We start from the raw sequence: 26,353 nt of genomic DNA, 5'->3' as shown, positions 1-26,353 counted from the left end.
TTGCATATTACAAAAGTTAGCTACAGTGTCCAGGTTTTCATCTAGGTTCCCATATTTCCACATATGACTAATGATAATGCACATAGGTCTCTGATCAGAGTGGAACATTGAATTGAAAGCCAGTGTATTCATATATCTAGCATGTGTTTAAATGTAATATCACACTACTATGCAGTATACTATAGAGAAAACTTGTAGGCGATCAGTAGAAATGGCACCTGCTAATGGTTTTATGGTATCTTTATTATAACTTTAGTAATTGTCTTTGACTTTAATTTGGGTGTTTTTGTTTACTTTATTTTCGTTGTATCTTATTTATTCATTATTGACTTGAGTTACATTTACTACTAAATATAAAGTTAACATGATGGTTTTTGTAGTACATTGATAATAGACTTCAGCTGATAAAATTCTGTAATTAAGTTTTTTGGACCAGCCATAGAAAGCAAGCCTATTAGTCTACATACATGGAGGTCTAATTAGCTGAATATAGTTGTTAGGATCTTGGGCTTAATCAGCCCCCTGGTCTGATGGAGGTAATTGGTTCTGCCTGAAATTCCCTTCTCTCCAATTGGATCAGATTTTAACTGTTCAGAGCAAGTGGTTGTAGGGCCACAGATTACTCCAAAACAAATATTTTCCTCTCAATATAACATGACCCATGCTATTTAATTTGTTATGTTTTATTTTAAATAGATGATCCAGATCAAGAAGTATCATGACGTTTTGAGAGCTCTTGGTTATAGAACAACCTTAGCATATCTTGAGAGAGGATTTGTACATAAATTATGATTGGTTGGGTTGAATCTAGATAATTATAAATAAGTATTGGCATTACTTATTATGCGTATGAAATCATTTGTAAAGCAACTTTGTTTTCTTTTTTTCTAAACCAAGAACTGGAACAGGAGGGTTGTACAATCCACATGACCAAGCTTGTGTTTAATATGAGTACTGGGAAACATCACCATTTGACTTAATAAGGAAGCAGTGTAGGTTCTTGCTTACGTTTAGCCCAGTACAGCATATGCATAACCTCTGTCAGCACGCAGAATGGTAAACACGAGCGGGTTTTTTGTCTTTAATACTATAACACAGAGAAAGCTTTCCAGATACTGTCTGTTACTGTTAATGTGCCGTGTGATGCCACTTCTTTGAGGGATTCCATTGCTAGCTACTTCAAATATGCAAAGACAAATCAATAAGTACTTTCAGATTGTACTTGTCAAATAGCAGAAGACCAGTCTCAGTTACACAGTATGTGTAAACACTCCTGGCGGGCTTTTAGCTTTAACTTGAACGTGAGATGTATTTTAATGGTTTTTATAGTGCAGTGATTCTCAGATTTAGGACTTAAATATTCAAAATAGGCATTAAGGTGTACAATCGAAAAGCTCTGCATTTTCTTTATGTGAATCTGTGTAAAAAAATCTGAAATTTAATAATTCAAAATATCCTTGTATTGTTTATTTATTGATGAATAATATGGAATTTTTAGATAATGGAAATGCCATCTAAGCGTTAACCATATATACCATGTGTGACAGGATGGACCTCCTTTGCCACCCTGTCTGTGCTGCTGGGGACTCGATGGGCTTGCCTTGCCACCGTCCCATTTCTGTATCCCAAATTGTGCCCCTCCAAATGCAGTAGGAAGAGCTTCTACTGCCACCACTAGGCTACTTCACCAGCACCTAGGACCGCTTCCTTCTGGATAACTCTCGCTGCTAGGGTACTCCCTTGCTGGGCACCTGGGCTGGAACCCCTGACCTCTTGCCTTCAGATCAGGTTTTCTATGAGTGGTTTCCCCTGGCCTATCACACTGGACAGAGCTGCATTGTAGCAGGCAGGGCGTTGTTACTGGAATGCTGGTTGCCTACCTCAGAACAGCCGGATAATGGATTAGATTGGTCTAATCTGTAGGCTACAGGAATTGCCACAGGTAAGTAGGCGTCAAAGCAGGATCTTTAAGCAGTGATGTTAGCTCAAGTAGCCCTTATAAGGACAGTTACACACAAGTTTATGGTACTAGCAATCTTTCCAGAAGTGTGCAGATGGAATAATGATACATTACATGGTCGAATAGTGCTTTTTTTTATACAGTTTTGGACACAGCCTGGCAGGGAGTAATTCAGCCCCCTGATCCTCCCTGGCACCAAAACGGCTGATATACTATTTTCAATAATTACCATCAGGATGTAAATATATCTTGTAATCTTGCAATTTAATTTACAAAAGTATGTGAGTTCCTAAACCTTGGTGTTGAGTTTTCTATATTACTTGCATCCTGTCTTAGAGAGATAGCAAGTCTAATTACCCCCTCCTGTGCTTTCAGGCTCAACAGATGTGTTTGTTACTCAGAAATGAAAATAATTAATTTAGGATTTCCTTTCTTCCTTTCTTACAAAAACACCTTTGCTCCACCATGGCTATTGTCTCAGAAATCAGTACATTTCCTATACAGTAATACAACACAATGTAAAAAAAAAATCAGTGCATTTGCAATGATATACAACGGTGCACTGCACCCCCAATTAAAATAAATATCTACAATACATTATTTATAACTGATCCAGCCACACCATGCAAAATATATGTTATTGTGTTTAGTAAGGAGGACCTAGGAAATTAATTTGCAGTATAATATAATGCATATTTGTCAACGGAAGTTTACCTTTCACAGATGATTTTGATTATTCTTTAAAGATTTATCCTTGTACGTTTTGTGATGTTTCTGTTATTCAATTGCACATTACTAGTCATCTATTGTGAAATGCAATTCAAGTGCCTGATCCTATATTGTATTGTGCTACAGTATATTATATTGTATTGAATTATATTATACTTGGACTAATTTTCCCAAATGTTTTTAGCCACCAATTTTTCAACAAACAATTTGTGAGCTGCTTTATTGGGTGTGGTGTTGTATATTGTCTGGTAGCATAGCAATATACCTAACAATGAATAGCATCTAACTAACACAAGCATAAACCATTAGACATTTTAACCAGCATATGTCCTCTATCACTCACATGGCCAGCCTCTCCCCTCCATCGCTTACCTGCCTATACCTCCTATCCCCTTCCCATTCTATCATCTGGGAACCTTAATAATAGGCTCTTGGCAATCACAGTTACCGTCTCGGGCACAGTGTTATGACATACTGTCCTATTAGTGTGGAAAGAGCTGGCTTGTAGAGAAACCCTTCGTGGCTCTGATTTCTGTAATCGCTAGTATTTGTCAGGGCAAATCCACTGGAGAGCTGCTTACCATTCACAGGTGGCTTACAGCGCAGACAGGAAGAAGGAAGCATAGACAAGGACGTGATCCAGTTGTCCGGGTGTGTTTTGTTAGTCACTCTGGTGACCAGGACTTGTCCAGACCCATTTATGTTATATTAGATTATGTGATATTACACTGATCAGCCACAACATTAAAACCACCGACAAGAGAAGTGAATAACATTGATTATCTCATTACAATGGCACCTGTCAAGCGGTGACTAATGTTAGACAGCAAGGGAACAATCTGTTCTTGAATTTGATGTGTTGGAAGGAGAAAAATTGGGCAAGCGTAATCATCTGAGCGACTTTGATAAGGGCCAAATTGTGATGGCTAGACGACTAGCTCAGAGCATCACCAAAGCAGCAGATTGCCAGTATGCAGTGGTTAATACCTACCAAAAGTGGTCCAAGCAAGGAAAACTGGTGAACTGGCAACAGGGTCATGGGTGCTCAAAGCTTATCGATGGTTATGGGGGAGCGAAGGGCTAGCCTGTATGGTCCAATCCCACATATTGCTGAGAAAGTTAATGCCTGCTGATCAAAAGGTGTCGAATCACACAGTGCATCACAGCTTGCTGCGTATGGGCCTGTGTAGCAGCAGACAGGTCAGAGTGCCCATACTCTCCCCTGTCCATCGCTGAAAGTGCCTACAATGAGCATGTGAGCTTTAGAACTGGACCATGGAGCAGTGGATGAAGGTAACCTGGTCTGATGAATCACAGTTTCTTTTACTTCATGTGGATGGCTAGGTGCGTGTGCTTTGTTTTCCTGGGGATATATGGAACCAGGATGTACTACGGCAAGGAGGAGGCAGTGTGATGCTCTGGGCAATGTTGTGCTGGGAAACCTTGGGTTCTGGCATTCTTGTGGATTTTACTTTGACACGTACCGTCTACCTAAACATTATTGCAGACCAAGTACAACGGCAACAGTGTACCCTGATAGCAGTGGCCTCTTTCAGCAGTATAATGCATCCTACCACGCTGCAAATTTTGTTCAGGAATGGTTTGACGGATGTGACAGAGTTCAAGGTATTGATTTGGACTCCAAATTCCCTAGATTTCAATTCGATTGAGCATCTGTGAGATGTCCTGAAAAAGCAAGCCAAAGCCATGAAGGCCCCAATTCGCAACTTACAGGACTCCACAGGGCACCTTCAGAGGTCTTGTGAAGTCCATACCTCGATGGGTTAGAGCTGTTTTGGTGGCACAAGGTTGACCTACACAATATTAGCCAGGTGGTTTTGATGTTGTGGCTGATCGGTGTATATTATAGGATATAGTGTTAACATTACTTTTTAGTAAAGAAAAACTTTAATTTATTTCCCATTCATTTAAATGCTTTTTATGTTGACATGTTTCTAAAGTGACTCTTAGAAATTGTTGCACTTTCTTGGTACAAAAAGTTAGTACTGTATAAAAATACTAAAGTAGATTTAGTTTTCTTTTTCTGTTTTGGTTAACTAACTACACTGACAATTGTTAAGCAGCCGTTATACTAAACATATTGTCTTATGCTAAAGCAAACATGCTTCCTACCTGTTCTATCAATACATCAGTAGGAAATTTAAAAACAGAAAATATGAGATGTTCAATTTCCACAAATTATCTATAGATAATAGCAGCTTACAAATTATCTATACTGAATCTCTGTGTGGTAGCGTTTCCACAATTGCTTCAATTCCAGAAATGAAATTACGTAATGCATTAAATAGAGAAATTTGATTTTCCTTTGGCAGAGAAGATCCTGGAGGTAGATTAGATTACTATGGTGTTTACGCATATTTACACAGTCATACCATTAATCTTTTTCTTTGTACATAAATTCTCCATATGGTTTCTAATTCGGATTACAGTCCTAAATGAAACTGACACAGATTACAGTATCTGAGTATTATACACATAATTGAATTTGTTTTTTAAACATTAGCCGTGTGAGTCTGTTTGGGAGGAGGGGGGTTGTTTTATTTAATGTAAAGAGTGTTTCTTGCTTTTGTTTGCAATATAAATGCTTATTGTTCCCCATTGCACGCCTTGTGTAAGTAAAATTATGGAAATATCTTGTTGCCTAGTGATGCAGCCTTGTCCACAGACCTTAATTTACACTGAATGCTATGGATCTCCAGGACTATACACTTAAATTGATTTTTTTCTTTGTTATATATACAAGACCCTTCCTGTGATCCATCATTTCAAATAAGAGTTTGATCACAATAACAATGTGTCTGCTCAGGAGCTAATAAGGTATATTGAGTGTTAAGAACATCCAACCTGTACATGTTCACAGCATTAGTTTAGGTCATCTATTCTCAACATTTTCCTATTGTGAAACACCATCATAACACATGCATTCCCAACTCTTTCACAGCCGTTATTCACCATCTAAACACTTTTAATAACTTTCATAACTACCCATGACTACTTGTAGATCACGTTTTGTGATTTGGAACCTTTTGCTACTATAGAACATCCTCTTTTAAATTTTAATTATTCTTATAAAACCACTAAACCATAAAACATAATTTTTCAGATCTAAATGTAAAGTGTTCAGTGTTGTTGTTGTTGTTATCTTTTAGTTATAAAGTGCTGACATTCTACTCAGTGCTGTACATTGAGGGGATCATGGCAAATACATGAAACAGAAATGAAAGAGGCCCTGATCAACTGAGCTTGCAATCTAAGAGGTGTGGGAAACACTTGATTGATAAAGTAGCGGAATAATAATTGTAGCTGTTTGTGTAGAAAGTGTGTGTGGCTATTGTAAGGCAGCACCGTAACCAGCCACCAATAATAAAGCAGTTATTGGCGATTGGCATTTCTGTGGTGTGCTATGGTTGGAACATGGAGAGACAGTGGAAGGCGGAGACAACAGGCATGAACCATTCTCTGTAGAATTCTAAACATCTAAATACAATCAGCTGAGTCAACCGTAACTGTCCTTTACTGTCTATCCCAACTAAATTTCCTTCCTCTTCTGTTTCTAGAAAAGGCTTTTCTTTTCGTGCTACACAGATACTATTGTAGTTATCCACCAGTTTTCGGTAGCTGTGTGCCTGGTGGTGTTCTTTACCATCATTGTCGTAACTAAAAATAGCGCCAGGACTGTTTACCCTATGATGTTCGGCAGTTGAGATCACGAAAGGAGGTACTGAGATGGCAACAGTTATTACCATTAACCTAACATCTTACTGCAGCTCTTTTAGAAGTGTTACAGCCTTTGTTATATACTTATACAATATATTTTCTACATCACGTGTAGGATCAGAGGAACGAATTCCTGGTGTTTGGTGGGTGGTTAAGGAGTAGTAACTTTTATTGCCAGATATATGCTGTAATACCGTAGTTTATAAAAGTAATATTGCATGGTGCCTGACACCATGAGTTCTTATTGTTCCCAAGAGTGCTAGAAACAAACTTATTCACATCTGGAACCTTATGCTGAAGCTGTAGTCTCTGTGTCTTGTAAGACTTAAAATATGATTTATGGTTCTTGCACCTCCTTATGTGGATAGAAGCAATAATATGAGTAATTGATTGAGTTAGCTTTAGTCCATGGGTGGTATTACTGTGGGTATCGTTACATCAAGTTCGCTAGTAGGGATTTTGCATGGATCACTCAAACTTGCCTACTCTTCTGGAATGTTCAGGAGACATCTGAATTTTGGCTATTTCTCCCAGACTGCTGTAAGAGTAAGCCACCCTTTCAGCTTATGCCCGAACTTCTTGCGACATTGCAATTTGCGCATTTCAGCATCTTGGCTCTGATCCTCACTGTGTAATTGCGCAATTTATGGAATTGTCCTGCGATGATGCGAGTCGCATTATCGTGCCCCCTACATTTAAGTTATAAATGGTAGGCAAGTATGGTAACACTGGAAGGTGGAGTTTTGAAGGGACAGCCCAAGTCAGTTGTGTCTGGAGCAGAGACTGGCAGGGTAAGAATATTGCTGCATTCCTTGTCCTCCTTGTTTAATTGCTGTATGCCTTGGATGCCAAGAATCACTCACACTCACTTAGCTTAACAGAGATTCAGTCCCTTAAGCAAAATAAATCTTATACCACAATTCTTGGCTGATGTGGAATATTTGTGGCAAGATATTCTCTGATATTAGAATCCACTATGTCATGCTTGCACTAGTCAGAAAGCCAAGGATGGAACTTCTGCAGCTTTCAAAAATCTACATAGAATCAATCCAGAACAGTTTCTGAAGAAGCTACCACTTCCAAAACTAAAAAGCCTGTCCAATGTAAGGTGGACAAATCGTGGGAAGATGAGGAAAATGAATGTTCATCCTCTGAGAATAAAGAGGATAAGTACTTTTTCTCCAGTTTTGACATCTGAGGAATTGCTGAAAGCAAATGAATAATGTAAATATTAAAGATCTTAAGCCCAGATGTTTTCCGCAATGATTGTCAGTGAAAAATCACAGCTGAAAATTGCTCCAAAGATGTTTCCATATATCCATTAAATGTAATTGGCGGATGTCACACCAGTTATTTTCATCTAGTCTTCCCACTGGCTGTTAATGCAGCGATAACTTGTTGTTGGAAATTGCAGCTCTATTGAAATCAATGGAAATTGAGTGTTACCTGGCACATACAGCAAAAAAATCTTATTTCTTTCTTACTAAAATAAACTCTAGTTTAAGCTGTGCTTTTCCATTTTGCAGAATGGGATTCCAAAAATTGCCATTGTGATACAAACATTACAATGTATCGGTTTTTAACTTGCCTTTTAGATAAGTGGAACATAGTGATATCTATTAGGAAGCAATATTTTGTTCCTTAAAATTCTAGACATTGGGACAAATATCCTAACGTAAATGTAACGGAGTATGCATATTTTGATGACACTGTTTTTCCTTAACTATTCACCTTAATCTATAATAATAGCTGCTAAAACAACAGTCTATCAAAGACATAGACTGGTGATTATCCTTTAAAGGATAACTTAAGAAAATTAGGTCCAGGCATGACAATATACTTGATAAGGCTGCTGATGACAAAGAAAGATTCCCAGTTAAAAAATAAAATAAAAATAAACCATTTAAGTAGAAAAAAAATTTTTTTCTTCATTATCAAAGGTAGCAGGGTCACAATTTCATGACTTCTGATCCCTGTTGTTAATATCCATGCCTGAGTTTCAAAAGTGATAACCAGGGTTTTAGAGAGGACAGGCTTGTTGTTTAGTTTTTAGCAGAAGAAGATGATTTCAAATGAGTGGATCATACAAATAAACAGAGAATTATACAGACTGGAGGTAAAATCTTACCCCACGCCAATAGTCATTACTATCGTTTTGTACTCCATACATGTACAACAAACTTTATATCAGGCCACCAGAAATCTGGTGAGGCAGAATGCTCTGTTTGAACAGTGAGTTTCCCTGAACTTGAGGAACAAATGAACATATCTGGAATGCCATGGTCCATTCAATATTGGAAAACCATTATTATATATGCAAATGTGTAAGGATATTTAGCTGATGTGGAAGGTGCTTTCTTTGAACAACATAAATGTGTTGAGTGTGTGGAAGACATTGCAACAGTTGCAGATTTTTTTTCTTCAACCAAATGTGATAATTTTTTAAGATAAAGTCCCTTATATTGAGAAAGCTAGAAGGAAAGAAGGGTTCAGTTTTTCATTAAGTAGACTATACAATGGATGGTTGCTCAGAGTTGAGAATTCTCCCTAGTATATTGGGGAACTGGCAGATGCAGGAAAATAGTCTCACATTCTGGATCTTGACTATTGCATGTTAAAAGTCTAGAGGTAGATTTTGAGGCTAGAACATGTACCAAGCTATAGGGAGAAAGGCAAATACAAAATTGGAGCAGTTGTGCAGCAGATCTGTGTTATATGCAATACCTAATGATTACATTTGGTGCCACTCTGTGCCAAAAGCATTGACACATTAAGCCCTATGTCCATCATCTACAGTAATGCTCAGATTAATTAATCCCTTATGCCAGTGGATTATGGATGTAATTGAGACCAAATCAAAAGATTTGAGGGCAGCACTGTTTTAGCATTTTTCAGCGCTGGGGCCGTGATATTTATTCCATCCATGTCCTATCTTTGTGGTGTTTGTATCTTCAACCCTAGTTCCTGTTTGCTCCCACACAGTCCAAAAATATAAAGGTAAATTTATTGGGTTTCAGCAAAAATGGACCCCACATAGAATAGCAGCTGACCGCACCCTAGATGGCTGCCTCACTCTCTTCAACAATGTACAGTGATTTCAGTTCTATAGTGAGAAAAGCGCTATATATAAAAAAACAAAACAATATTATTCTTGATGTGTACATAGGAATATAGCCTATTACAGTGTGCTTTGGAGAGAGGCTAAAAATTAAAACTACAGCAAACAAATTCCGGTTTAATATTTAGTGCCACCTATGTTGTTTTACTTGACATATAAATCCTATAATTGACATTTTCATGTATGCACCATGGAGGTAAAATACATACTCAGTGTTACCCTGACACTCAACTGCTGCTCTCTTTAAAGTAAAGTATTAACTGCCTACTCCATTCAGCAGGAGCACCTCACACCTCATGCCTCACGCCTCACACCTCACATCAGTGACATTGCCCAACCGGTCCACACAGGATAAATCTGCAGAGAACGTCTGCAAAGATGGCCTATTTTGTATGGTATCAGTGTAAGTCAGCTCAGTATTATACAGCTTTTTGCTTTATTAATATAAAATAAATTGGCTTTATTGCTTTTTTAATGCTTTCCTCGCTCGTGCATATTGTTTTGCTTTGTGTTATGGAAGATGCATGTTACAATATTACCTCTTCAGCCACATTTAATGGAATAGCAATAATGAAAATGTCCACAAGTAACATAGTATGAGAATGCATTCTCTTTACAAGGGACTCCTACAGATCACACAACAGACGTAACTTCTGGTAACATGTGGCAGTGCAGCTTGGACTGATGAATTATGGTATTTTAGCTGCTGACAATTTGTTGGAGGGGTCCAGGTGGCCTTGTCTGGGACAAGGCGCTGTGAATCGTGTAGTAATAGCCCGCGCCCCTCTGTGCAATGCTGCTATTTGTGTCATCTCGCAGCAGGGGTGGAGCCACAAGAAAAAAGTAAACATGAAGTCAGCAAGGTCTACAGGATTAGTATCATAAATACTTAGCACTATTTTCTGACAGAATATCTGAGAAAATATTATTTCTAAAGGTGCACACATGGAATATGTGTATGGTAAAATGATTGGAAAGGGAACAAAGAAGGGTTCACAAGGTACCCCATTATTGGTTCATAAAAATCCTTCCATTCTGTGATGAACCTCATTATGTTCCTGTTTTAGTTCCTTGCCAAAATCGTAAAGAAAGAAATGAAAGTGTACGCCTGCCATTGAAACTGAACTGAGGCATTGGCTTTCCTTAAAAGGGTAAAATGATTATTCTTAAAGAACACAAACCTTCGTAAACTTCCAGATAGTGTTTTGGTGCTTTTCCCATAAAAAGGAGTGAATAATGCCATTGACATAAAGTTTTCCTTTGTTTTAGATTGGGGCTTTCTCTGAACTAGCTCTGCATGATATTAAGGCATTCCTCTCCCATTTAGTTTCTCTATTATTTTCAAGTAATGACCAAATGGTGCCAAACATTTTGTTTCAGGATACTGTATTCAACAATGGTCTAACTATTTTCAGGACATTTGCAGCTTATAAGCTTGTTATTGTAGTTAAACATTTTTAGCACGCCAGCTGTTTGTGTAGTTTCATATCCTTGCCTGTGTATTAATGTAATGGCCGTGTTATCATTTGTGGAAATGTAAAAATATATGTAATTGCATCATTGTCCTTCAGTCTGGATAAGATTTTTTAAATGTATCGCAAACACAAACCAAAGAGCACTCTTAAAATATTAGGACTATAAAGTGTACTTTATTAAATATTTGAATATAAATGCTCTGCAATATTGCGATGTAGAATATATGTATGCTTTTTTTTTGGGGTTTTGATCACTTTTTCTTTACTGACACAGTTATAAAAAAAATACATACCAATTAAATATATAATTGGTACTGTAAATAATACAATAGATTGCTACAGGTCTGGGATTTATTTAATGAATGCTTGTGTTAAAGAAAAATTTCATTTTTTATGGAATTTATTATACCGGGATATATGGTGAGAATATTGTTAAGAAGTTGGCCAATGCAACATTCAGTCCTATTGTAAAATGTGTATATTTTTTTTAAATTTCTCCATTCCCAGGTTAGTTCATGGGTGACCTGGCTGATCCTTGCTGCAGGGTCTATGGAGGAGAAAAGAGAAGTCTTTTCCCACTTGGTGCACATTGCAAAGTGTTGTTGGAACGTGGGCAATTACAACGCTGTGATGGAATTCCTGGCAGGACTCAGGTACTTGGTAATTGAGGGGAGGTAAAGCAGCTGTTATAAACATCAGCTGGCACTATGTCAGATAGGGTTTTAAATAGCCATACAATTACAAAGTTTTGCGGACTGTTTGGAAATAACCTGAAGAGGTTATAATGTTTACACGCTTAAAGCAGTCATGTTTAATCTTTTAAAATATTAAGTGTAGTTAAAGTAAATTTTAATGCTAGCAAAGTATTTGAATGAATGGAAAGCATTAATGATGCAGTTTAGCATGTGCAGAACTGGAGAGCTTTCATCTGCACGACACGTTACAGTATTTTTTTTAACCTATAGAACAAATACATAACGTTTCTCAGCCTTCAATACTGGCATGAAAAATCCTCAACCACAGTTAGCAGTGGTTTTAGTATGTGGCATTGTAAAAACATGGATCTCAAGTGTTTCCAGTCTGCAGTCCAGGGTTTCCCAAACCCAGTCCTCAGGGCTCCCCAACAGTGCAGGTTTTCCGGATCACATGTGACATAATTAGGACCACCTGTGGATCTGTTACAATGTGTCAGTCAGTAATTAATATACCTGTGCTCCTGCAAGGAGATATGGAAAACCTGTACTTTTGGGGAGCCCTGAGGACTGGGTTTGGGAAACCCTGCTGTAGTCAAATGACCACATGTACAATCTGTTGGGACCTGTTTGGTGTTTGTATTGTACCCAGCTATTTTTGTGTATTTGATACTTATGAAGACATCATATATACGATTATTTGATATGCTTCATTTCAACAATCCCATGCTCAGTTGAATTAAAGTATGCTTTATATTTAGTGTAAATACATAAATTCATGTATTCTAAGAACACAAGGAAATGCTGACACCAGGTCTACATTACAGTGCATTGTGTGCGCACAACAATAGCGATAGATTAATTATTATGTTTTTTTTATTAGATCTAGGAAAGTTTTGAAAATGTGGCAATTCATGGATCAAAGTGACATAGAAACAATGAGGAGCTTGAAAGATGCCATGGCTCAACATGAAATGTCCTCAGAGTATAGAAAAGTGGTGAACAGAGCATTGAATATACCAGGCTGTAAAGTTGTCCCTTTTTGTGGAGTCTTTTTGAAGGAACTATGTGAGGTTCTTGATGGAGCAGCAAGTCTAATAAGACTATGTCCTCGTTACAATGCTCAGAATGAAACATTGGAGGTAATTGTGGTAGACATTGTATTATTCATTGTCCTTTTCATTCCTCCCTTTATGCCTATGTTTCATTTTGTGTCCTGTTTAGTTTTACTGCACTTGTTTATTGTCCCATTTTGTTTCTCTTGCTGTCTGTGGTATGTCCTGTTAGAGTTGTATTTTGAAAACCTAACAGAATGTTTTATAATTTACTAAGCTAAAAATATGAAATAAATCGGCAACTGTACATCAAACTCACTGTCAGTATCTTAGAGGTATTAGATAGAAATAGTATAAAAGTGATGTAACTGCAAAACTGTTTTTTTTAAATGTAATGAACATTTTAATACTACTTTTGTAGAATCAATTAATGATATTTTTATAAAACTCCAACAAAAAGCTAAGCATTTTTAATCACTAAGACATTTTTTTATGATTTATGATAATTAAACACTATCTTAACATTTGACTGAATCTAACAAATTACTGTTATACATTTGCTGACTGTGTCCTCATGAACACAGATGTGTAAGCCCATCTTCAATTTCTGCTTTGTCTACCAGAATTACATATAGTACATTGTACAGCAACAATGTTTTGCTCCATATTGTATTTATTTTTTCACGTTTCCACTTATACACAGAAAGTCAATACTAAGAAAGCTCTTTGTTAATCGATTATCCTTTTTTTGCTACTTTACTCTGTATATTAAACACCACAGAGAGTTAGATATGTTTTGTATTGCTAATGGTTTCTGTTGACACTTGGGTTCATTCTATCATAGATCGAAGGGTGGTCTCTATAATAATTAAGTATGACCCTGCTTTCCCCCTAAGTGATCGGCCTAAAAACCCAAAGCCCTCTGCCTAAGCATAAAATGCCTCCAGCAGTTGTATTAATTCCCTGTTAGTAATTATATGTGTGTATTGATGGAAATTATCTATAGACGCTTTCTGCCAGATACATCTGCATGATAACCAGTAATTGGGCAGTTCTTCTGCCATTTTGAACACAGCAGTATTATCCTGTGCAGTAAATGTCTATATTATTACCCGGCACGCCAAATGTCTGTTTTATTATTCTGCACAGCAAATGTCTGTATTATTACCCTGCACAGCTCATGCCTGCATTGTTATTCTGCCCGGCAAACACCTGCATTATTATCCTGCAGACCTAATGTTTGCATTGTTATCCTGCCCGGCAAACATCTGCATGGCTATCCTGCCTGGCAAACGTCAGCATGGTTGTCCTGCCCGGCAAACGTCTGGCAGTCCCCATCAAGGCAAATGACATGCACCATCCCAGGATTGCAAATCACATATTGCAGAGAGATATCTTCAACTGCCAGCAGAAACCCTACTAATTTCCAGCCAACTTGCTGTACAGAGGCAAGCACATACTTATTGCTCATGAATGACTCTTGTAGCAATATGAAGGCACCAGTAGAAATTGCAGGTCATGGGGTTGTGCAGGCCTATGAGCGCTTAGTGTACATAGGTCCTGCTGACTGTGACATGGTGCAGTGACTGCAAAGAGCCCTCTGCTGTCAGTGGCCAGTGTCCAGATTAATTTTGAACTCCATTGGAAAAGGATTCATCAATGTAATTTGAAATAATGGCTGTATTAGGCCAGGACATAGAACTGAATCCAGAAATTGGTACATCCCTATTATATAAACAGTGAAATGGAATAAAGATCATTAAGTCTAGCATACTAACATATATGGGTATAAACTGTGAGTTCCCCTTAAGAGAAATGTGGCTCCAGTGTTCTTTTGGATTGTTGTAGTTCTATTACAAACATGTCACATACAACCTTTCAGTGATATACTCGAGCATAAAAAATGTATTTAACCGAATCCACAGCATTTGTTGAATACATTTCATCATTATTGAATTTCCGTTTTATAAAGTCCTGAATGCATTTAACCTGAAGTCTAAATTAAAGACTGTCGCATCCACCTGCTTCTGTGTTTCAGTGTTAACATAGTCAAAGATTACGTCAACGTGTTTTACTTAATAAATGAAAGTCTGTGCCGTTTTTCCAACTTAAAACACTATTTTTGTTTTTTACTTTTGGTATGTGTTATTTGGTTGTAATCGGGATACTAGTGAATATGTATTTTATTGCAAACGTTTCATTTACCTGCAATTCTATTGCAATCTGCTGTGACAAAAAAAGCCATATTTATCTATTATTGGATTAGTTTTGAAATTGCGTTTGCTGGTTGTTAATGGATGTTGCATGATGGAAAATATACCTGGTTATCCTGAGCAATCTTGCCTTGGAGTATCGGGTTGTTAAATTTTATCTCAAACATTATTTAGTGCAGCCGTTCTATTGGCCAATGGCCAGAGCTCTTGCTATTTTGCTCGTTAATTGGCATCCGTTATCCATGATACACATGGTGAAATTAAACCTGAACCGCAAGAAGTAAGTAAGTAAAAATCTGAATGGCCTTAAGACCCGATTTAGATTCTTACCTGACCACAAACTGTTTCCTAATTTACACTATAGAACGTTAAATATTTGGGTTAATTGAACAAAATATAATACATATTGTATTTTCCAGTTGTGCATTATCTAATTTTTATAAAAAATGCACAATGTGCCAATAATTGCTGTAAATTTAATTAGAAAACCAAGGTACATATTTGTACCTGGAAGGTAGACATAATTAGATATCCAGCTTATTAATGCTCTCTGCAGTGTTTTTAGATTCATTTTTCAGATGTTTCCTTTCCTAGAAGATCTTACTGAATGACACGTTTTCTTTAAATTCTGTTTTACCATCATTGAATCAGAACTTCATAAAACAAAAACACATGAAGGCTATAATATATTTTTCAGTTTGTGTCTGACTACAATGGACAAGACCACTTTTTGCAACGAATAGGGAAAGATGGATTAAACAACACTGAAAAAGAATCGACAGTGAACAATATCATGCAAACCATTCGCAGTTGCAACCGCAGTTTGGAATCTGAGGAAGGTGAAGATAATAGCAGTGAAAGCAGCACCTCGAGAAAGAACTCTGTAATGGATAGAAACCGCTTTCAGTAAGTGTGTAACCTTAATTTTCTTTGTTAATAATTTAATAGTGTATTTGTGTTCTGTTATTATGTTGATGACTTATTTCTTTGTGTTTTAAGAATTGCAAGCAGGTTACTTTGTATCCATGACCCCGCCAATAGATCCATTTTTGGTCCAGGATTTTCTGCATAAAAAGTATGCTTTCTATTTTGTTGCTCAGAGACTTAAATCACGTCTGGCAGTTTATCTTCTACCAAAAAGCTATTGCAACAAAACTAGACCATTCCATTTGATACAGGAAGCTTAAGAATTCTGCTATCTCCCTTTTGGAATTTCTAGGGCACTGAACAATGCAAGAAATAGTTCAGTTAATGCAATGCACATTGCCTTGGTTGTGCAAGTTTAGCATACTAGTTCCGATAGGTTTCATTATTTCAGCTATTTGTCTGTTTTAAACTTTTGTTTCGGTCATTGTAAAACAAATTTTATTTGTTATATTGCTGTATTGAAAGTGTTATTACTTTCTGTTAAATAAATGTCACATGGAGGGAAATCTTAGCTTTGTCTTCGTCATATGGCACATTAGATTTCCAGTATGCTTCCCGTGCCTCTTTTATATAGCATAACAGTTTAATATGATTTGATCTTCAGTCATATGGTTATATTGTGCATGCAGCGCACCCAACAAAATACAGACATTTCTGTTGGTTTCATTCATATTATTCTCAATCATAGGTTTAATTATGGAATTACATTTCAATTGTGCTCAATATGCAGATAATATCTTGGCTGAGCCATGGCTTTTGAAGTTCATGCTAACCAGTAATGACATTTTTAAGAATAGTTAGGGACCTTTGTTATGGAGAATATTGGGAGGTAATTTATTTTGGTCTGTGAAATAAGCCTGCAGTTTCCTGTACAAGTCTGCTTATTTCATTTACCTGCAATTCTAAATCTCATTTTAGTGAAATAATTTGCTTTGCTGAATAATTTTCTTAATATTATTAAAAGCATCTGGTTGAAGACAGGGTTGAGGTATCCCGAAACTGGTGCCAAAACCAATTTTCTGTTGAATCTTTTCTGTGTTTGGTGACTCTTTAAATGCACTTTCTATATATTTTATCATGTTTAAGCTACTGTCACTAGATACATCTGATTCAATTTATTATCGGCAATAAATTAATATAATTCTCACATTGTATGTGAGAATTATATTAAAGTACCATTTATATAGGTCAGCTAATGCTGAGGGTGACTTCAAGTATATAAGTTAGTTTACTCTGTTTACTAACATTATGGTGATACGTCACAGAACATGTAATACTATATAATTCAGGAGGATTGCTTTTCATATGTTTCTATTGTAATTACGTTACAGTTAAAACTCTTCCATCAGTACTAGATAAAATCACATTATTACCTTTGTGTCAAAAGAAGTATTATAAAGATCACATTATTATTATTATTATTATTATAAATGTCACTACATTTATTGAAATTTACTGTGTTTTGTGTAAACAGCTGTAAAGTTCAAATGGCAAAAATATAACTAAACAGTGACTTAGAAGAAGGCGATGGTCAATCAATACAAGGAATAAAACTGAAGTAAAACACTAAATCTTGCTCTTCCTAACACAGATTGCAGCCTTAAATCATACAGTCCCATATAAAATAAACAGACGTAAATCTCATATATCTGTTCTATATGTATATAAATTAGGAATAAAGGTGTATGTTTTAATAGGCGATGGTATGTCTTGTTACAATGGTTTACTTATCATGTCTAACACCTGCCAATCTTTATTAGAGACCTATCTTTTCTCAAGGCTTGTAAATGCAGGCAGAGGTTAAAATGTATATAGCTCTTTAGTGCTTATTTAAAGTTCGGCATAACAAAATGGAACGTGGCGGCTAAGAAACTGGTTCTTAACCTACATATGCTATCCCTATATTGTTTCGTGCATCCCTTGTGTTGTCTCTTTTCTGTGATGCCTAAAGAGCTGTATACATTTTTAACCTCTGTCTGCATTTACAAGCCTTGATACAGATTGACGGATGTTGCACAGAATAGGTAAACCATTGTGTCAACACCCTATTGCCTGCTATAAGATACACCTTTAGTCTCAATTAATATACATATAGAACAGATATATGTTTATTTTAACCCAAGGAATAATGTCAGACATGGCGAGTCTTCACATACCAATGGTGTAAACCCTACCCTCTTCTTGCATTTATAGAAGGGGTTTCTGTAGGGAGGATGTCTGAAGTGCCTGTTGTAACATGCTGATTGCATTGTCATTGCACGGGCTGGTATCCTGTCTACCTGTGGCAAGTCTCTGCTTAGCCACGTGCTCATGCCTATTCCAGTTATTCCTATTTTTTTTATTCAGAATAAGTAGCATCTTTATGTCTGCAGATATCAGCAGGAGTTGGATTTAAAAGTATGCTTAACGTGCATTACCGTGCTTGAGCAACAAGTATTTTTACTATCATATACGAAGGTCTGTGTTCTTATCTAATTACGTTACTGACCTGGCTTGTTCCTGATCATCCTTGTGATCTTATTGTCTGCTGTTCTGATCAGTCATTACTGACCTGACCATTTCTGACCATCCCTGTCTGCTTGTAGTTTTGTATTCTGATGTGAACCTGTGCTGTCCCTCCTGATCCCTGTCCTGTGTCTGATCCCTGCCCTTAACATTTGGTTCATACCCAGTGAACTGCTGCCTAGTGGGAGTTAGCATGGCCCCATCATCTATATGTGTCTCACAGCAAAGGCATCCACTGTTAAAGACCGGTCACCCAGTAGTGCTACATTCAATGTGAGCCTGAGGTGTGGATCATAGTTCTGTGGCATGACCTAACAATTTTGGCCAAGCTTACATTATCAGACAGATCACCTCATATTTTCCTCTAGAATACTCTGTGATAAAGAGGAGTTCATGGTGGCACCCACAACAACCCAAGTCATCACTCACCCACCACCGTGTTTGATGGTTGGTATGAGGTTCTTGTGGTGATATACAGTGTTTGGTTTTCGTCAAACATGGCTTTATGCATTAAAACCAGTCCACCACTTTGGTCTCATCTGTTCAGAGTACATTGTTTTAACTTTGCATACCTAAACAATACTGCAATGTTTGTTTTTAGATGAGAAACTATGGATGGTATAGTCATAAACCTTTACAATTTACTGTGTAGACAGGGGCCTGTAGGTCCTTTTGTGATTTCTCCAAGCTTCATATAGTCTGATCTTTTGGATGAATTGTTCGGCAGCTGTGTTCATTGTTCTCCAATTTTAAACACTTGTTCTCACTGTAGAATGATGGTCTTTCAAACTGTTTGGAAATGACCTTATAGCCCTTTATAGTTCTAAACATTTACTTCTATGAGATCACAGCAGACTTCTTTTATCCTTCGTATGGTGTTAACAAAAACCTAAATGCTTCAGACTAATTTGCCAAAGGTTCTGCATTTATATAGAGGTGGTAGCACTTCCTAATGATCAAATAATGAAGTATTCTTGATTTAGCTGCACCTGCTTCCAATTACCTTATTTATTGATATGAAAGCACACATTGTTTCTTCAGGTTTATTTTTTGTTGAATAAATAATGACAAAATAAAATCTGTTATGGATTATATGTCCCATGAGTTTAGATCCATCAAATTTGATGACTTGGTGAGCACTAGATGATTGTTAATTATATGCTTATATGTGAAACCATACTTGTCTACTCTCCTGGAATGTCCGGAATCTCGAGGAGTTCTCCTGAACTTCTGAAGGAGCAGGGCGCCTTCCTGGATCCTGCCCTCTTTTCAAGTCAGTAGGTGGAGGCGTGAATTGAGGACAACTTTCGCTATGAATTGTGTCATCATGGCCCCGCACACTGCTGCTTGATGGCACAAATCACAGCATTGTGCATCGGGGGCGCATGATCCCCCCGAGCACTTGGACTATGCTTATCCATCTATTTATCCTGCTTGTTACTGCCACCACAATTGATTCTCGAAGTGATGTATACAGTATGCTATGGTCACAGGCATGATATTAAAGGTTGCAGTAACACTACACTTAGCTGGGAACATTTCCCATTTTCTACTGGCTAACAACTGAACATTTTCATTATCATTAACAATACTTTTAGTACAGTTTGACCTCTAACAGATATGTCTTCATCTGATCTTTTATATGTAGCTCAAAGACCAGCCATGAGTCAAATCGAGTTCTGTAAGTTTCTGCATTTGCAGATATTGTCGAATTGTTTTTTTTTGTTTTTGTTTTTTTTATTCGTTTGGTTTGCAGATGCATTTAGAAATGAATCTTTTCTAAATCTTTGCATGACCAGTGCATGACATAACTGCTGCTTTGAAGTATTTCAAAATAATGAATCCTTCATGAAGTATACATTTGATAAACCTTTTAGAGATTTTTCCTGTGTCGTAATGCAATAGTATACTAAAATAGCTTGTGCTGCACCTCTTTGCAATCATGATCTTTTGTTACGAAGTTGCTTGTTAATAAACATAACGTGAGCATATTGTAAATACTCATGTTCATGTTTTATGATATAATATGAACAAATCATTATTGTAATAAAAAAAACAAATGATAATTAATCAGTCTATATTTCTGTAAAACCACAGAGGATCCAATCAGTTTTTTCGCCTTTGTGTTTACAAAAGTGCTAAACCATGAATTGACAACATTTTTTGGTCTTTGGATTATGGACAAAGTAAAAAGTTGTTAGCACAATTTCCTTAAGGCTATGTGTGCAATGCAGCTATCAGGAATATATACACCTCAATAGATGTAAATGTTTAAAGTGCCATCTCGCATAAAAGATTTCACTAGCTAGTGAATGTTGCTTCTATGCTGCAATCAATTTGTATGAGCATCCTTTTGAAAACCTAATTTCCACCTTCCCCATTCATGTATCTGTGAGTTGGGCACCTGGACCTGGGAGCCAAAATGCTTTGTGAATTTACAGGGGAGGACTGATTACATCCAGTCCTTTTTCATTGGTTCTGTGTTAGGTTTCCCTGTTTAGCACTATTGAAGGTTGACTGGATGGATTCAAACTTCCTGCTCTGTGTTCGCTAACAGCACATATTACATATTACCCCTAAGCCTTAGATTTGAGCAGGGGTGAGCTTGTAAAAATGTAAGGTCAAATACTGGCCATGTAACTGTCAAATAAATTTACACTTGAAGAAAAATACCTTTAAGAGCATGTATGCATTTGAGCTTTGTATACTGTATATATTGCATTTTGTTTTTTTGCACTATTTTGGTGAATTGTCTGCTATTCAGAAACATAAATGATATGTCAATTTGCATGTTCTAATTGTGTGGACCAAGGGATTTAATGTTGTTGTTTTTCATCCATAGATTTATTATGGGAGACCTGTCTGATTCTGAAAGTGATATCTTAGAGCAGTCCAAGGAATTTGATTTTCATGGGTCTGAGGAGCAGCAGAAAGCATTCAGCCATGGTACAGAACTTATTCCCTGGTATGTGTTGTCCATTAGAGCTGATGTCTACCAATTTCTTCAGCAAGGAGTAACAGTCATCCGCTATGACCAGGAGACGCACATTTCTGTTCGTTGTTTTCTCCAACTTCAGCCAGACAACAGCACACTGACTTGGACAAAACCTGCCACGACTTTCCTTGCAAGCACTAAACATAAATTAGGTGCCCCAGGAAGTGCCGCAGAGATGAAATTGCAGTCTCTTGCCAATGCTGGAATGAATGGACTCGTAGAAGGTTTCCTGGACTTGTTCTCCGTTAAGGCTGTTTACATGGGACATCCGAGCATTGATATGCACACTGTGTGTGTTCAGAACAAACTATGTAATATGAGTCTGGAAGAACATGGTGTCACATTGCTTTATGGACTGCAAACTACTGAGAATAAGTTGTTGCATTTTGTAGCACCAAAGTACACAGCTAAAACAATATATGATGGATTGCTGGAGCTAACCAAAGCAGTAAGGAAGATAAAGCACTTCCCAGATCAGAGACTGCAGTGGTTGAGGAAGCAGTACGTTAGTCTCTACCAGGTAAATGCCTAATTTCTCTACTCAAACAGGGACTGTGCTATTTCCCACCATGCTCGGTGGTAATATGTATTGGGCAGGTTTGCTACCCACAGTTATGTTTAATTGTTTCCTGGAAACTAGAAAGAGGCTCATTCCTGTATCAACAAAATCCCTATATTTGTTAGCCACCTTCAAAAGTTAACAAATATGATGATCATGAAGTGTCCCGAGCTATTAGTAAAAAAATGTTTGGTTATCACTCAAATGGCTGTTTAATGATGAAGATCCAGAAAATGGTCAATCTTTGATAATGGGTAAAATTGTTTAAATTCCCTTAGGGTATAATTCAACACACAGAACAAGAGTAGGGGGTTGTATGCAGTATTCAATATATAGCATAAAAATAAGTGCCATAAATTGCCTTCAGTGTACAGTACAAATAAATGGTCATAATTAGTATATTGTTCTGAAGTGATTACTGAACATTAAAGGCGTTTTGTCAATGCTGTAATTGCGTTATTACAAATAAAGTGGAGGAAAAATGATTGCGTAACCAAATTTTGACATCACAAAAGCACATAATTGCTATTAGAAAAATGTAAATAAACAGCCCCCCTTAATTATAATACCATTCCCTGAACTGTGTTAGAGGGCATGCATATCATTAATGGTAATGAGTGCTAAAGCGCTATTATTCCACAATCACATGAGCACTCTATGCACTTTGCATAGGCTGCTTGTGAGGCTGTGGTAGAGAAGAAAACATGTTACTGAACGGGCTCACAGTGGTGAGCTGGGTTACAGTGTTGTCATAGTAGGTGTGTATCTTTTTTTGTGCGTGTAATTGCTTTTATACAATTAATGAATATTTATTTAAACATTAAAGTTTGTTAGATTTTCTTTAAACTGCCCACACAAATCTGACCTTTGGCTTGACAAACGGCAAAACAGATAGCACTGTGCAACAGTATCACATTCCTTCTACTCCCAGGTGGGCTGACTTCACATTCACACTGATTTGCATCTTGATAGGTCAGTTCTGATGCATCTGAATGGTGCTGTAGGCAGCCAGTTTGCGTATACAGATGGTGCACCATTCCCTGCTACAAACTGTAGTTTGTATCAGGGAATGGTGCACCATGGCTAAGGATTAATGGGAGACTTCAAGCTAAATTGTGACAGATCTAATTAGTGAATTGATTGGGATATTCCAGTTGTTTTCAAAAACCTTCTGTATTATGATATATGACTCACAGAAGTACAGTATTAATAAAAATAAGGAGTGCACAACGGTGAAGTAACACTAGTATTACATAATAATAGGATACAAGTAATAGTGAGTAGCCATTGGGTGCTCGTTATTTTATTTATAGGGTCATTTTTCACCAAGGACCCCAGAAGTGTTATCAATGATAGCTGACTTTTACAGTTATGTTGTTATAGTACTGTGTTAAGTTTGTTGGTTCGCTTAATGTCACGTTTGTCACGCCTACACCTTTTTCACTTTGATGTCTACTCCATCTTTGCATGCAAATTCCTTGTTATGTAGTGGGTAGGTTCATGGCCGTATGCAAAAGGTTAATTACACATCCAGATACTAAACTGTTACATCCCATAACTACATAATGCTGCCTTTTTTGCAGTTGATTTATATTTAGGTTTTAATCAGTTAGTTATTTTTAAAACAAAATTATTCATAGGATCTTATATACCTATTATATATTCAGAAAGTCTTTGCAGTAAAATGACGCATCTGCTCTTCTCTGCATGTATGATGTATAATTATAAACTACGGATCGGAGAGAGAGAATCTTTGGGATAGGGAGTTATTTATATAATACCAGAGAAAGAGACCAATATGTTTCTGAGGGAAATGGCTAACAATGTAGTAGATTTTAAGGCCATTTAAAATTAGCACTCTTTTGTACATGTAATACACTTTAATTAGTTTTCTCTAAAACATCCGTTTTAAGCAAGTTCACTGATCTGCAAATTTTCCAGTACTGTCCTACTAATTTCTTCCAAAACGGCAGTGACTAATTTCACATTTTCCAAACTGCTGATGCTGCCAGTTATATTGTTTTCTCACGGGCAATTTCAGGGTGACCATTACCCCAGGCATCCAAGGAACGATGTCATGTTAGATGTAACCAGCCTTTGCAACACGTTAAGGTTTCTAACGGTCACATGGACAGAGGTAGTTTCACTTATAGGATCTTGTGAATGACCATTGATGCAGGCTTGTCTCAGGTGTCGCAAAGTGCAGGTGCGTCACTAGTATAAAGGAGACTGTGATATCTCTAAGAATCCTGCTCTGCAATTACTATTACATGTATTTGTGGAGCTGAGCTCCTTCTCACAGTTAAACACAGCATATGTACAATGGTATGATACCAACTGTATTATATCTTGAAGATTTATGTAATGTTTTTTATTGTTTTTAAACGCTAACAAGCTACTATGTCCTCGGAGTTTCAATTTAGTCTTCAGATACATTTAAAGTTCGCTTTTCGGTTTGGAAAATGTGACTCCAAGAAGATAACTTGGCAACGTTCCTGCATACACAAAACGATATAGTTTTATAACAGAGGATAAACTTTGCACTTTTATGCACATATTTTACACAGATAGTAAAACACTGCTGGGAACATAAATAAATCCAGTTAAGATACAAGAACGTTTGTGCATGCATGACATTCTAACTTGGATTATCCTTGTTTTTTTCAAATGCATTTTTCATTTAAAGAAGAGTGTCACTTTAAACGTCATAAAAAAAATCCCTCCCAGTGTGTTAATATTTTCTGATGACAGAAATGGGGACATTCTAGCTGTTACTTAGCGAGGGCAAATTGCACATCAAGTGGGAGCCTCAATAGAAAATCACACTTTAGTTATTGCTCTATTTACAATTTAATTCCTTGAATGTGTGAAAGCAAAGTAATGATCAGACATCTACTTTGTGCAACGATTTTGATGACACTTGCCGCTTTTTGCAGTCGGTGCCTAAGCTCCAGCTACAAACTCAAGGCAAACTGTATGTCATTACCTCTGGACCCAATGACTGTGTTCAACCATACAGTGCTTATATTTGGTATGACTATAATCAAGGGAAGTGCACTAACTAAGTGAAAAGAGCTATGGACAGACTCATTGAAAACCTTACTTTGTTTCCAGTTCTTTAGTATGTTTCTTATACAATATTTATTTCAAAGTGCAACTACAGCAACACTATATTTGCTTGAAAAAAAGTAATATGAAATTCACTTGGATAAGCTAAAAATAAATATGTCATTCCATGTGTAACCAACATATTAAACACATGTAAAATGAATTCTGGACATTATGGTATAAAGGGAAACATATCAGTTTTTGGTTCCTCACATGCAGTGCATACATTACAGTACTGCCTCAGGGAAACATAGGGGCATATTGAATTAGACACAGAGTGCCTCCGGAACGGTCACAAAGATACTCTGCAGACTTGTCCCCCATAGGGGAGAGAGGAGAAATCTGTGATGTTCAGGTACCAGAAAACATGTGCAGCCGCGATGTTCGTTGGAACATTGTGGCTAATTGACTATGCTCATATACTGCAAAATATGTAATGTGATGAATTGCTGTATAACACCATTGGGTAGCTAGCACTGACAGTAACCCAACAACAGTTGTTCCTGACATCCCAATACTAGTTTCTGCAGCTTGCTTCTGTATTATATGATATCTTATTTACAGCTATGAAAATGTTTAATTTTCGTAGGATTAAAATTAGGTTTACACCGACTTATTTAATCATATTAAATACATTATTATTATTATTATCTTAGTTTTGTAAGGTACCTCAGTGCGCCGTACAGTAGGGAAAACAGTACATACATAAAACAGGGACATATAAGGCAGACAAAATAAATGCAGACATGAAAACAAAGGGTATGAAGGTCCCTGCTCGTTATAGAAAGCTTACATTCTAAGTGGAAGAGGAAACAGCTGAAACAAGAGGAGCAAATGTGGTTCAGAGTAGAGATTGGGATAGTTAAGGTCACCATTAGCCATTAATATTAAAACAACCTGTGATAATAATGCGGTGTGACAAGCATAATATGAAGTAAAAATATAATTATTGACCATATCATAAAGAGAGTATGGAAATCCCAACACTGTGTAACATGATAGGATGGGAACCAAATTATTGTTTCTTTTAGCACATGCAGAAGGCAATGTAAAAAAAAAAAATATATATATAGTATTGATCATGCAAGTTCTGTTGCATTTCTAATACGTTTTTCACAATTTTTATTTTGATGTCATAATTTAGGAGGACAACAGATTTGAAGGACCAACTCTGGCACAAGCTGTTGAACTTTTCGGAGGCAGACGCTGGAGCACCAGAAATACAAGCACAGGAACATTAACCAGAAGCACTGAAAAACCGAATGTGCAGCGTAATAAT

The 26,353-nt window shown here is 36.9% G+C and overlaps 1 protein-coding gene across 2 annotated transcripts in view; it reads left to right on the top strand.

Moving 5' to 3' along the window:
* Positions 1–26,353, top strand: part of PLCE1 (phospholipase C epsilon 1) — a 238,935-nt gene that overhangs the window by 165,830 nt on the left and 46,752 nt on the right. For both annotated transcript variants that reach the window (XM_075216434.1, XM_075216435.1), the window contains 6 exons: positions 11,528–11,673; positions 12,596–12,854; positions 15,678–15,886; positions 20,061–20,093; positions 21,255–21,927; positions 26,219–26,353. The exon at positions 26,219–26,353 is cut by the window's right edge and continues 48 nt beyond it. In XM_075216434.1, the coding sequence (XP_075072535.1) occupies positions 11,528–11,673; positions 12,596–12,854; positions 15,678–15,886; positions 20,061–20,093; positions 21,255–21,927; positions 26,219–26,353 (1,455 nt within the window). The remainder of the gene's footprint in view (positions 1–11,527; positions 11,674–12,595; positions 12,855–15,677; positions 15,887–20,060; positions 20,094–21,254; positions 21,928–26,218) is intronic.

This window comes from Mixophyes fleayi, chromosome 6 (genome assembly GCF_038048845.1).
Source record: "Mixophyes fleayi isolate aMixFle1 chromosome 6, aMixFle1.hap1, whole genome shotgun sequence".
Taxonomy (NCBI): Eukaryota; Metazoa; Chordata; class Amphibia; order Anura; family Limnodynastidae; genus Mixophyes; species Mixophyes fleayi.
Note: the sequence above shows the minus strand (reverse complement) of the source record. Positions and strands in the feature narration are given on the sequence as shown.